The sequence below is a fragment of the Podarcis liolepis genome, assembly GCF_965112155.1.
Source record: "Podarcis liolepis genome assembly, chromosome: 6".
NCBI classification, from domain to species: domain Eukaryota; kingdom Metazoa; phylum Chordata; class Lepidosauria; order Squamata; family Lacertidae; genus Podarcis; species Podarcis liolepis.
Window position 1 is genome coordinate 4,982,347 of NC_139559.1, and position 12,348 is coordinate 4,994,694.

The window sequence follows — 12,348 nt, forward strand, 5'->3', positions numbered from 1 at the left end:
TGCCAATATTACGAGAAATTTGCACAAAACTGCTGACAGATTTTCACAGGGACTCTTTAGAGTTACATAAATGTTGAGAACTGAACTATTTCCAAAATGAGAAACTTTAAGAACCAAACTGGAAAGATTTGTCCACCCCTGAGCCCCAGTCAGAATGGGCAATAGTCTGGGATAATGTGAACATCTGGGATATGGCAACATCTGTAATGTCACAGGTCCGCCACAGCTGCTTCCTAGATTAAGGACGGTGCGTTAGTTTCTGCTCTGAAAGCTGCAGGGAAACTTTGCAATCTGTAGCCTTCCTGGTGCAGTAGTTAGGCCACAGGCTAAACAAACAATGGTTGCGATAAAATGAATTATCCAAGGACACGGAGGACAGGATTCATTTCATCCCCAGGCTGGCAACGCTTTGTGGATTTGAGAGGGAGCCATTTCAACAGGCTGCTTGGCCCAAGCTGACAGGCATTGGCAACAGGCAAAGAAACACCATCCGTCAAACGCCTGGTGGACTTTTTAGTGGCTGTCCTGGCCTGATGGCACAGCGTAAGGAACAGGCCCTGATTTATACCCCGAAGGAACTGGAAATGGTCAAAGTCAAAAAGAGTCTGTGCAGAACACATACACACAAGTTTGCAATGCACCTTGAACAAGCTGGGGTCTGGGCTGTCCTCCCATTACAACTGCCCTTTTCTGGGGTCAAATGAAGACACAGGCAGCTTCACGACTAGGCAAGGGGCAGCTGGATGATTAGGGCTGTGATCAAGGGCTATGGAACAGGAGAGCAAGTTCGAGGTCTGGACCCTCAGGGGTCTCAGATTTCAGCGGCGCTCTGTGCGATGCCAGAATTCGGCCTACACACACCCTGCTTGCCGTGCGACCGAACCAGTCGCACTGCCCTGAATCCGGCTCTGTCTGGGGTGCAATCCGCTGCAAATGTCTCCTGTTGAAAAGTAACCAGAAGCTGTGCACTGGGGCTTGTGGGGGAGAATTACCTCCGTGGGTTGTGTGCCTCGCATTATTTCAGAGGGTGGTGGTGGTGAAACCATTGAGGGTTTTGTTTTCTCCTTCTCAAGCAGCAAAATAACTTCAGCTGGCTCTAGATAAAAGGAATAAACTGACTCTTCTCCTTCTCCATTCTCGCTTTTCCAAAGGTCAAAGTACTCCACCTTTTGTTGAACTGGGAAATCAGGGTCTCTCCCCGCCCTTGAATCCAGGCTCAATAACAATCATAATTTGCTGGGTCTTAAACCACCCTGGGTTTGTGCCAAGACAAAGAAACCGTGGATGGTGGTGAAGAGAGGGATGTGGGGGCGGGGGGCGAGAGAGAGAGAGAGAGAATCTTTCCCCCCCTCTCCATCCCCTCTCCCCTCCTCTTCTTCCTCAGACACGTGTCCCTATTGTTCTGCCTTTGGCTGGACACGAGGAAGGGGAGGGGAGGCAAGAGTTAATCAACCCTCCGGGTGGAGAGAAACGACTGTCGAAGGAGCAGTTTTGCTCGAGGGGAGGGGGTCGATTTGGAGGAGGAAGGGGAGGGGAAACGACGAGGGGGGCGGAGGAATTCCCTGCATGGCGAGGAATTTGGGTAGCTGTGTTAGGAAACGTTGCGGGGGGGGGGGAGAGGAAGAGTGTTTCCAAAAGGGGCAGAAAATGCCGGCCTGTTCTGGAGCTTTGCTCAGTGGGGAGAGAAAGGGACGGATGCAGTGGAGGGAGCGATAGGGATCGATAGGTACAGTACCTATTTTTGCCTCCATCCCTCTGGCAACCAGCATTCCATTTCATTTTCTGGGGTGCAGAAGGGGGAGGAAAAAAGTTATCTTGCACTGATTTTAGAACGGATTTCAGAGCGCCGGCCTCTCTCCTCATCTTGGGTACAGACTTTGCCTGAGAATTTCTCCCGGAGCTGAAATTGGCCGTCGCCGCGCGGGTTATACAATGCTGGCGCGGGGGTGGGAGAGTCGAATAATATGGAAAAGGTGTTTATAGGCTCAAACCTTGGACTCTAGACGTGTGTGTGTGTGTGTCGCAGTGTTAACCCGATGGGCAAAGGAATACTGTGTTCCCTCCCTCCTCTTCTCTCTTTCTCTCTCTCTCTCTCTCTCTCTCTCTCTCTCTCTCTCTTCCTCCCCCCCCCCTCACCGCACTGCCAACCCGGTCCCCTTGTCTGCTTCACCCTCCTCTCACTTTCTCCCTCCCCTGCCCCCCTCCCCTCCTCCCACCCTTGCCTTGCCTCTCGCAATATCCCCCCCAACTCCCCCCCAACACACAACGCCCCCATCCTTTAGCCCGGCCTGTTCTTTGCTCACGTGCTGACGGTCCTGGGGGACCGTTGATGGATTAATCCACCTGATCGCCCCCCCCCAACCCCACTCCCCGCAGCCTGCGTCCCATATAAAGACAGGAGGAAGGGGGGCGAGGCTGGAGCGTGCTGCTGACCTCAGCTATTCCTCGCCAGTTCCCGCCTCCCCCCCCAACCTTGTCTCCTCCTCCACTTTCCTCCCCCCCCCCCCGCTTCCCATCTCCGCCCCTCCCTCCTCTCGCTCCCAAGCGGAGAGCGGGCGCTGTCCAAAGTGCTGATCGCGGCTCAGGAGGCGGCAGCAGCAGTAGCAGCAGCCAGAGGCGGCGGAGGCGGCGGCGTCTCGGGTCCTTTGCACGATGCCTCGCTCTTTCCTGGTCAAGAAGATCAAGGCGGACGCTTTCCAGCCCAGCCCGGCGACCCCCACTTACCACCCCTTGGAAACTTCCTACAATGAGTTGGCGGGACCCCTGGGAGCCGGCGACCCTGGGGTGGAGGATGGTAAGGAGGCGAGAGGAGCTCTGAGAAGGGTCGGAGGGCGGGGGGCGCGTGCGATGCTAGGAAGGGGGCGCCGTGAGCGTGAGAGCGAAAGTGTGGGGATGAGGGAGAGGGGACTTAGAAGGGGACAGGAGGAGCGTGTAAAGGGGGAACACTTGGCTATGCGCGTGCGGGGTGAGCCAAGAGCGGGCGCAACCTATTTGGCAAGGTCTGGGTCGTTTTGCATAGAGGGACCTCGATTATAACCACGGTGGGTGTTAATGGAGTTCTCCTTCCCCCTTCCTCGGTCTCTCTGTTCCCCGGACACAGCGACACTCCCCTCCATTGCTCCTCTAGGGAACGGAAACAGGCACCAAAAAGTGGTGTCAATATTTTTTAAAAAAAAACAACACAAAACACAAAACTGCCTGCAGGGTGAGCGCGGAGGGGGGGGGGTCTCTTCTACTGCTCCCACCCATCCTCCCACAGCATTATTGTACCAGAGGGATAGTCCTGAACGTTAGAACAGGATTGTGTGTGTGTGTGTGTGATTGCCGGGGGGGGGGGGTACATCGCCAGTGAGCAGGGAGAAATAACCTTTGTGAGAGAGCGTTGGATGCGTTATGACACATCGGCACCCAAGGTCTGGCTGGGCAAAGTTTGGAACAGGCAGTGGTCCTCACTCACACACACACACCCCTACAACTGAAAGGGTACACAAAACAGGGGAGGGCAGAGATGATACTGTACTTAAATTGGGATGCTTTTTCCCCCGTTACGCAATGTGAGATCTTAGAGTTTTCTGTAAGGGGAGAAATGTTCTGAGTCCAAGAGATTTGTATAAATACATTTTTTAAACGGGGCGCAGGGGCAGAGAGAGAGATGGATAGGGTTTGCTCGCCCCAAGGCCGCAAAAGGAGGTTTTGAGCTCAAGGTAGGATAGGCAAAGCCTCAGCTCGCGGCCCGGACTCAGGATTCTTCCTTGCTTTCTTTCATCCATTTCGTCCTACAAAGAGGGAGGATGTTCTCCCCTCCCCCCTTCTCCTCCCAGCCGCTTTCATCCTCGGCTGCCTTCTTCCATCTCCCAAGTTTATGACCCAAAGCAGCAGCAGAAGTACCTCCCATTCTCTCCCCCGCCAACCAGAACCCATGTTGGACAGCTCAGGTGGACGACTTTAGCGGAGCCGTTGCAAAAAAAAAAAAATGGGGCATGGAAAAGTTTGATCTTTCTCGCGTTTTGTGCGTGGCTAGCTATGTGTGTGTGTGTGTTGGAAAGGGCATTCTGCGCGTGTTTCTCGAACCTCAGGCATTGGCCCAATGTATGTGAAAGCGAAGGACGCGTTTGCAAAGAGCGGCTCCGTGTTTTTGTTTGTGTGTGTGTGTTGTCGTGCTAGTTTATTGCAGATGAATTCCCATAGGTGCACCCTGCGTAAAACTGCTGCGTCTGCAGAAATATGACATTCCTTCCTGAGTGGATGCGGTGGCCTTTGCAAGGAGTTTTGGTTCTGTGAGTGGCGTCGCTCCAGTCCGTTCGCCCTGACAGGACTGCTATGCGAAGCTTCAATGGGTCAAGGGTGTGGATGTGTTTCTAAGGATTTAAGAGATGTGTTGCTGGCCCAGATCAAAAGGTCACACACTGTGTTAACAGCGGTCAGTGCCTTAAAACGCTTGTAGCAAGAAAACAATGGAACGCTCCTGTTGTTTCACCCCAGTATTTGGGATGAAGAGATATACTGTCCCTGTAGCAGGAGGCTTGATTAAACCATCATGACTAAGAGCTGGTGGTAGTCTGATCTTCCATAAATTTTAATTAAATTCTGATGGATACATATCATTCATTCATTCATTCAAAAGTGGGATCCCCATCTTTCCTCTGTGAACAATGATACCAGGGAGCAGGTCAGTCCCATTGAGATCAATGGGTCTTACTTCCAAGTAGACCTACACGGGATTGATGAGGCTATATATTCTGTGGTTGATGGGTTGTTGTTGTTTAAATCAAATTACTGTACTAAGGAAATCTGACTCCTGTGATCAGGGTAATCTGCGGAACAACCCTCTATCGCGTTATTTTGAGAAGGCTGCATCTTGCATGCGATGTAGGCTTCTGAGAGGATTTGAAACTTTTTTTTGCAAGCGTTGGGAATGGGAAGCAAAATGATTTGAAGATTTGAGGATGTGGGATTTAGGGACGGGAGCCAGGAGATAGGAGGAGGAGGAGAACCACATGGCTGGGGCAGGGCGCATTGGATTCAAGCCTTCACCCCCCCCCACCCCCAGTTAGTGGGAATCCTGCTCAATCACCCTCTGACATATGAGATTTCACACCTGCCCTCCCATTTACAAGGATATACTATGCAGTCATGGAAGAAAAGGAGAGAGAAAGGGAGATTGTAATCCATTTTTTTGTGACTCTTGGGCAGCGGACCTCCTTGTTTAAGAACAAGGAATTTGGAGGAGGTGGGAAGAGAACATTCCTGTGTCCAAATGATTTTTGCAAGCATGTGAGAGGTAGTGTCCAGAGTGCTGGACTAGTACCAAGGAGACCCAGAAAAGCTATGAGATTCCTGGGGTGTTGTTGTTGTTGTTTAGTCATTTAGTCATGTCCGACTCCTTGTGACTCCATGGACCAGAGCACGCCAGGCACTCCTGTCTTCCACTGCCTCCCGCAGTTTGGTCAAACTCATGCTGGTAGCTTCAAGAACACTGTCCAACCATCTCGTCCTCTGTCGTCCCCTTCTCCTTGTGCCCTCCATCTTTCCCAACATCAGGGTCTTTTCCAGGGAGTCTTCTCTTCTCATGAGGTGGTCAAAGTCTTTGAGCCTCAGCTTCAGGATCTGTCCTTCCAGTGAGCACTCAGGGCTGATTTCCTTCAGAATGGATAGGTTTGATCTTCTTGCAGTCCATGGGACTCTCAAGAATCTCCTCCAGCACCAGAATTCAAAAGCATCAATTCTTCGGCGATCAGCCTTCTTTGTGGTCCAGCTCTCACTTCCATACATCACTACTGGGAAAACCATAGCTTTAACTATACGGACCTTTGTTGGCAAGGTCATGTTGATCTTCTTGCAGTCCATGGGACTCTCAAGAGTCTCCTCCATCACCATAATTCAAAAGCATCCATTCTTTGGCGATCAGCCTTCTTTATGGTCCTGCTCTCACTTCCATACATCACTGCTGGGAAAAGTCAAATCCCCACTCAAGACATGAGGTTCTCTAGATGACCTTGAGCCAACCTCTCTCTAACCTGCCTCACAGGGTCCTTGTGGGTTTCAAAGTGGAGGAGAACTTTCCCATTTCTTTGCTACCCTACTTGTGCCAAGGCTAAAATGGGGAAATCAGATTCACTTTACACTCAGATAGCTCAGTTGGTAGAGCATGAGACTCTCAGGGCCATGGGTTTGAGCCCACGCTGGGCAAAAAGATTCCTGCACTGCAGGAGGTTGGACTAGATGACCCTCAGGGTCCCTTCCAACTACAATTCTATGATTCCAGCTGCCTCCATTGCAACTAAAGGACTGTGTTGCTCTTCTCCTTATCCATCCTCCTCAAGAACAGAGCCTCTCCTATTTCTTGGCCCTCTAAGTTTACCACCCAGGTCATACATTGATGATGGTGTGCATGAAAATATTCAGTCCATGATCAAGGATGATGGAGTTGTCATCCCATGTTGGCTGCCTCTGATGCCTTCCTTCGTCCTGCCTCCTAAGACCCCCTCTACGATAGGGGATGGAGCTCAGCGGTCCCTAACCCTCTCCAGATGGTGTGGACTACAACTCTCAACATCCTCACTCAGCATGGCCAACGGTCAAAGATGATGGGAGTTGTAGTCTATCACTGACGCCTTCCTTCGTCCTGCCTCCTGAGACCTCCTCTGCGAGAGGAGATGGAGCTCAGAGATCCCTAGCCGGCATCAGCAATAGCCAACATGGGATGACAACTCCCCTAATCTTTTGACCATTGGCTGTGGGCTGGATATTCTAATCTGAATGCACACCATCAAGTTGTGACCTGGGTCCTTTAGTTACAGTGCAGGCAGATGGACGCTGTGGTCCAAAGCACCCTGGAGAAGGCAGCTGATGTAGCTCATTAGCAGAGTGCTGACTTTGCATCCCGCAGTCAAGCTCCAACATCTCCAGGTCTTGTTGGTTTGTTTTGTTTTTTAAGGCTCTTGTGTACCTGCTTGAGAATCGCCTCTTTCTGCCTGGGTCCCAGAAACCCTGGCAGATCCCTTTTATCCAGCCAAGAGCTCTGAGCATCTGGTAGAGTCTAGGTGCCATTTTGATTCCCCAACGGAGCGCAGTTCTGGGGCATTGTGGGAAATGTAAATGTTGGCTCACTAGCCCCCAGTGCTGCTGGCTGGTAAGCTCACTGGGGCCCAGCCAGAGAGGAGGGGGTTTGCCAGTGTGGTGTAGTGGTTAAGAGCGGTAGTCTTGCAATCTGGGGAACCGGGTTCGCGTCTCCGCTCCTCCACATGCAGCTGCTGGGTGACCCTGGGCTAGTCACACTTCTCTGAAGTCTCTCAGCCTCACTCACCTCACAGAGTGTTTGTTGTGGGGGAGGAATGGAAAGGAGAATGTTAGCCGCTTTGAGACTCCTTCGGGTAGTGATAAAGCGGGATATCAAATCCAAACTCTTCTTCTTCTTCTTCTTCTTCTCCACAAACCTGCAGCTGATCTTGACCTGGGATACAGCCAATGCACACATTCCCCCATGTTCCCTTTTAGCCTTGGCAACTTCCCTGCTGTGACCCTGTGGATAGGCAGCTCTGATCTGCTGTCATGTCCACAGTCCCACAGGTGTGCTGAATGCACAAAATGCTGCTTACATGCAAGCGGGGGGCATCTGAAATTATTTCTCACTGTTGTGCTACAACATTTTGTTGTGGCGCTGCATGGCTTGTGCGAAATGTTTTCCAAGGTTTTGCAGCAAGAGTCATCTATCTTTGCAGTGGCATAATAATAATAATAATAATAATAATAATAATAATAATAATAATAATAATAATGTTTTTTATGCCGCCCATCTGATCTGACTAGGTTGCTCCAGCCACTCTGGGCAGCTTCCAACAAATTAAAACACAATACGACATCAAACATTAAAAACTTCCCTAAACAGGGCATGATTCTTGATGGGCACATTAGGGGAGGGGTCAGCAAACTTTTTAAGCAGGGGGCTGGTCCACTGTCCCTCAGACCTTGTGGGGGGCCGGATTATATTTTTTTTGGGGGGGAATAATGAACGAATTCCTATGCCCCACAAATAACCCAGAGATGCATTTTAAATAAAAGCACACATTCTACTCATGTAAAAACACGCAGATTCCGGGATCATCCGCAGGCCGTATTTAGAAGGCAATTGGGCCGCATCTGGCCCCCAGGCCTTAGTTTGCCTACCCATGTCCTAGAAAGCTACTGCCAGTTTGTGCTGGCAATATGGAGACAGGTGGACCAAGCATCTGATTCACTGCTAAGACAGCTTTCTGTGTTCCACTGGGACTCTGTCTTGCGCAGGCTCCATCGTTTCCCCTTCCTTTCCACAGGGGACCCTGCAGGACGACATCTGAGGGGGGTTGTTAACCATCGCAAGGAACCGGAGAGTCAATTCTCCCCTGGTGGAACCGAGGCAAAACAAAGGCAAATTGACTGGCAAGAGCTCTCTCTCTTGTCTCAGGCAGCGGGGGCTGGCAGATCAATGGCAAGAGGAAAGCAGCAAGACCATATGGATTGCTTTTCCCCAGGGGGGAAGATTCCGGAGTGTGGGGGGAGAGCATGAACAACCCTGCAAAGAGAGGGGGGGAGGGAGAGGAAGAAAGCAGCAGAGCGTGCTGCCATTGGCCTACCAGGCTGTCAGCTACAAGCATCCATGCATGTAGCTGCATTGTGTTAGATCTGCACTTTAGCCTCCCTGCCCCCACCTACAGTTGTCCCTTGAGGGTATGAGGACTTCCATGTGCACACAGAAAGAGAGAGAGCTGTCCTGTATCCGGGCGCCTCCCCATTCCCTTCAATGGAACAGGATGCGTCTCAATCCATTCAACGGTAGATTAATCAACTAAAAGTTTATATTGATCAATTTATCGGGGAGGGTCCATTATTAGGTAAAGGTAAAGGGGACCCCTGACCATTAGGTCCAGTCATGGCCGACTCTGAGGTTGCGGCGCTCATCTCACTTTATTGGCCAAGGGAGCCGGCATACAGCTTCCAGGTCATGTGGCCAGCTGTGGTCTAGGTCGGTGGTTCAAATCCCCACAACGGGGTGAGCCCCTCAAACCCCCACTATAATTCTGAACTGTCTTTTCTTCTCTGGAAGGGTCAGGCTGGAGAGGTGGTCTCCACCGTTCCTCCCCTGCCCAGTCCCTGACACAGGGTTGTGAAGGCTAGGCAAGATGCCCTCCATGAGCAGGTCCATCCTCTCTGCACTGCTGTGGAGCAAAGGGCCATAGCTCAGTGGTAGAACTTCTGCTCTGCACGCAGAAGGTCACCGGTTCAATCCCCAGCATTTCATATATATATATATATATATATATATATATATATATATATATATATATACATACATACATACATACATTTTTAGTTGTTATTTTTTAACATATCATTTCCAACAATCATATAACATAAATTCTTATCTTATACAATATTTTGGACTTCCGTCAACACCTCTGATGATTTTTCATTCTTTATCACTTATTCTGCATTTCTTAATTTCTCTATTACTCTTAATTATCATTAACTAATAATTCTCCTCATAGTCTTTCTTGCAATAGTCCTCCATACAAAACTACTTGCAATCCTACTAGCGTAATCTGTTCATTACAGTTACTTTTCAAATAGTTCATATATTTACTCCAGTCTTCTAAGAATCTCTGGTCCCGCAGGTTTCGAATCCTTCCAGTTAATTTACCCAATTCTGCGTAGTCCATCAATTTCATCTGCCATTCTTCTTCCGTCGGTAATTCTTCTTCCTTCCATTTTTGTGCCAATAATATTCTTGCTGCCATCATTGCATATAAAAACAACTTACAGTCCTGTCTGTTAATATCATTTCCTACAATGCCAAGTAAAAATGCTTCTGGTTTCTTAATAAATGTATATTTCAGCATCTTTTTCATCTCATTATATATCATTTCCCAGAAGAATCCCCGGCATTTCCAAGTATGGCTAGGACTATCTCTTGCCAGAAACCCTCGACAGCTGCTGCCAGTCAGAGTCCATATTGCAGTGTCTCCCTCCCCCCTATTTATTTTTATTTCATGTATTAAATTGCATACATAGCCCCACCTTTCCCTCACGGAGCTCTCCTCCTCCCTATTGTACCTACACAACAACCTGTGAGGTAGGTTAGGCTGAGAAAGAGAGGATGACTATCCCAAGGTCACCCTTGGCTGAATGAGGATTTGAACTCGGGCCTTAGCCCAACACTCTAACCACTAGTCTACACTGTCTCTTTCTTCCTCCCCTCCCCGCCCCAGCAGGCTCTGAACGCTTGTGCCAGAGGTCTCAACTGGCTGCTTGGAGAGACCCTTTGAAAGTAGGCTGAGGAGGAACAGAGGGACGCAGATAGCCCACCCCTTTACTGAATTGTGGGCTGCCTGCTCCGTACAGCTCAGCACATTTGGAGAAAATGCAACATCTTTGATCACAAGTCAGAGCTGCTTCTGAGAAGGTCTCCCTTCCTTCCCTCCCTCCCTGTAAAGAAAACCAGACATTTCAGGGAGGAAAGCAAGAATCAGGGGAAGGATTAAGCTGTCCTGGGCTGAGTGAGAAGATGAGCTGTCAAAAGCTTTATGCTTCAAAGTCTTGGCAGGCCTCTTCTGCCCAGGGAGGCTGCAGAAACCTGGGAACTTGAAAGGAGGGCGGGTGCAAAGTCTTTTCCTACCAGTCCCCCTGAGATCCTTCAACTCCTTCTTTAGGAGTTAAAATGCACTGCAGAAGTGGTAGAGGTGGCTAGCTTGGCCCAACCTCAGCTAGAAAAGTGCCAGCCCTCGCAAATGCAGCATTTGGCCCAGGAGGGGAATAATAATAATAATAATAATAATAATAATAATAATAATAATAATAATAATTTATTTATTATTTATACCCCACCTATCTGGCTGGGCTTCCCCAGCCACTCTGGGCGGCTTCCAACAAAATACTGAAACACAGTAATGCATCAAACATTAAAAGCTTCCCTAAACAGGGCTGCCTTCAGATGTCTTCTAAAAGTCTGGTAGTTGTTGTTCTCTTTGACATCTGATGGGAATGCGTTCCACAGGGTGGGTGCCACTACCGAGAAGGCCCTCTGCCTGGTTCCCTGTAACCTGGCTTCTCACAGTGAGGGAACCACCAGAAGGCCCTCAGCGCTGGACCTCAGTGTCCGGCAGTGACGTAGCGTGGGTTGTCAGCACCCGGGGCAAGGCAAGTAATTTGCGTCCCCTAACCCATGGATTTGCTCCCCCTAACCCTAACCCCCAGGTGTTGCGCCCGGTGCGGCCGCCCCCCCCTGCACCCCCCACACTACGCCACTGGTGTCTGGGCAGAATGATGGGGGTGAATACGCTCCTTCATATATACTGTCCCTAATTGTGGTGGACACATCATCAGATACTGGGATCTTGCCCAGAAAAGGGCGACCACACCGTTTTAGCTACATGTCCTGCACTGCAAGGGTTGGACTGGATGACCCTTTGGGTCCCTGCCAGCACTACAATTCTGTGTGGGAATGTTGAGGAAAGTAGGAGAGGATATATTGATTAAATATTACCCCTCCTCACTCACTCTAGTGAGCAAGCAGCAGAGCACATTTCCTTGCAGATTTCTGGAAGCAAGTTGATGATTCATTAGAATCCTTTAAGTTAAGCAATCCAGTCTGGCTTGTCCAGTCTGGATTGTTCCTGGTAAGTTTCCCCTTTTATTTCCCTCTTAAAATTTTAATAATGACACAACAGTCTTGATTAAAAGTAAGAGTAAAGTTTACTTACAGTGGACGCTCGGGTTACAAATGCGATCCATGTGGGAGGCACGTTCGCAACCCGCAGCGTTCACAACTGACAGTGCCACATCTGAGCACGCGCGGGTTGCATTTCGGCACCTCTGTGCATGCGCAAAGCGCGATTTAGCGCTTCTGCGCATGCGCGGCTGCCAAAACCCGGAATTAACTGGTACTTCCGGGTTTCGGCAGGTCCATAACCCCAAAAAAATGCAACCTGAAGCATCTGTAACCCGAGGTATGACTGTACATTCAGTCCTAAGTAGTATTCTGAAGCCAGGCTTCATCTTGTGGTTACAGTTACCTTTGTAGAGAAAAGAAATCTGAGTTAGGCCTCAGACTTTCTGCTTTCCCATAGACATCTGGTTGGCCTCTGCACTGAACTAGAGGGGCCTTTGGTCTGATCCTGCTGGACTTTTAGGACAGTGGCTGCTTTTCTACTCAGGCAAATAGCAACTTGGGGTGAGGAGTTTGGGGCGGTTCTTCAAAGGAGAATTCTAATTCATGGCACTGGGTGATTATACATGACAGTTCAGTGGCGTACCATAGGTTGCCTGAGTCCGGGGTGCACAAGCTGTCGCTGTCGGGGTGCCTCCCTCCCCACT

At 49.8% G+C, this 12,348-nt stretch overlaps 1 protein-coding gene across 1 annotated transcript in view; it reads left to right on the top strand.

Annotated features, from left to right (window-relative positions):
- The first annotated feature begins 2,586 nt into the window (after positions 1-2,586).
- SCRT2 (scratch family transcriptional repressor 2) overlaps positions 2,587-12,348 on the top strand; it is a 29,155-nt gene continuing 19,393 nt past the window's right edge. Inside the window, exon 1 of the mRNA XM_083507715.1 lies at positions 2,587-2,794. Coding sequence (XP_083363841.1) covers positions 2,653-2,794 — 142 coding nt within the window. The 5' untranslated portion in view covers positions 2,587-2,652. The remainder of the gene's footprint in view (positions 2,795-12,348) is intronic.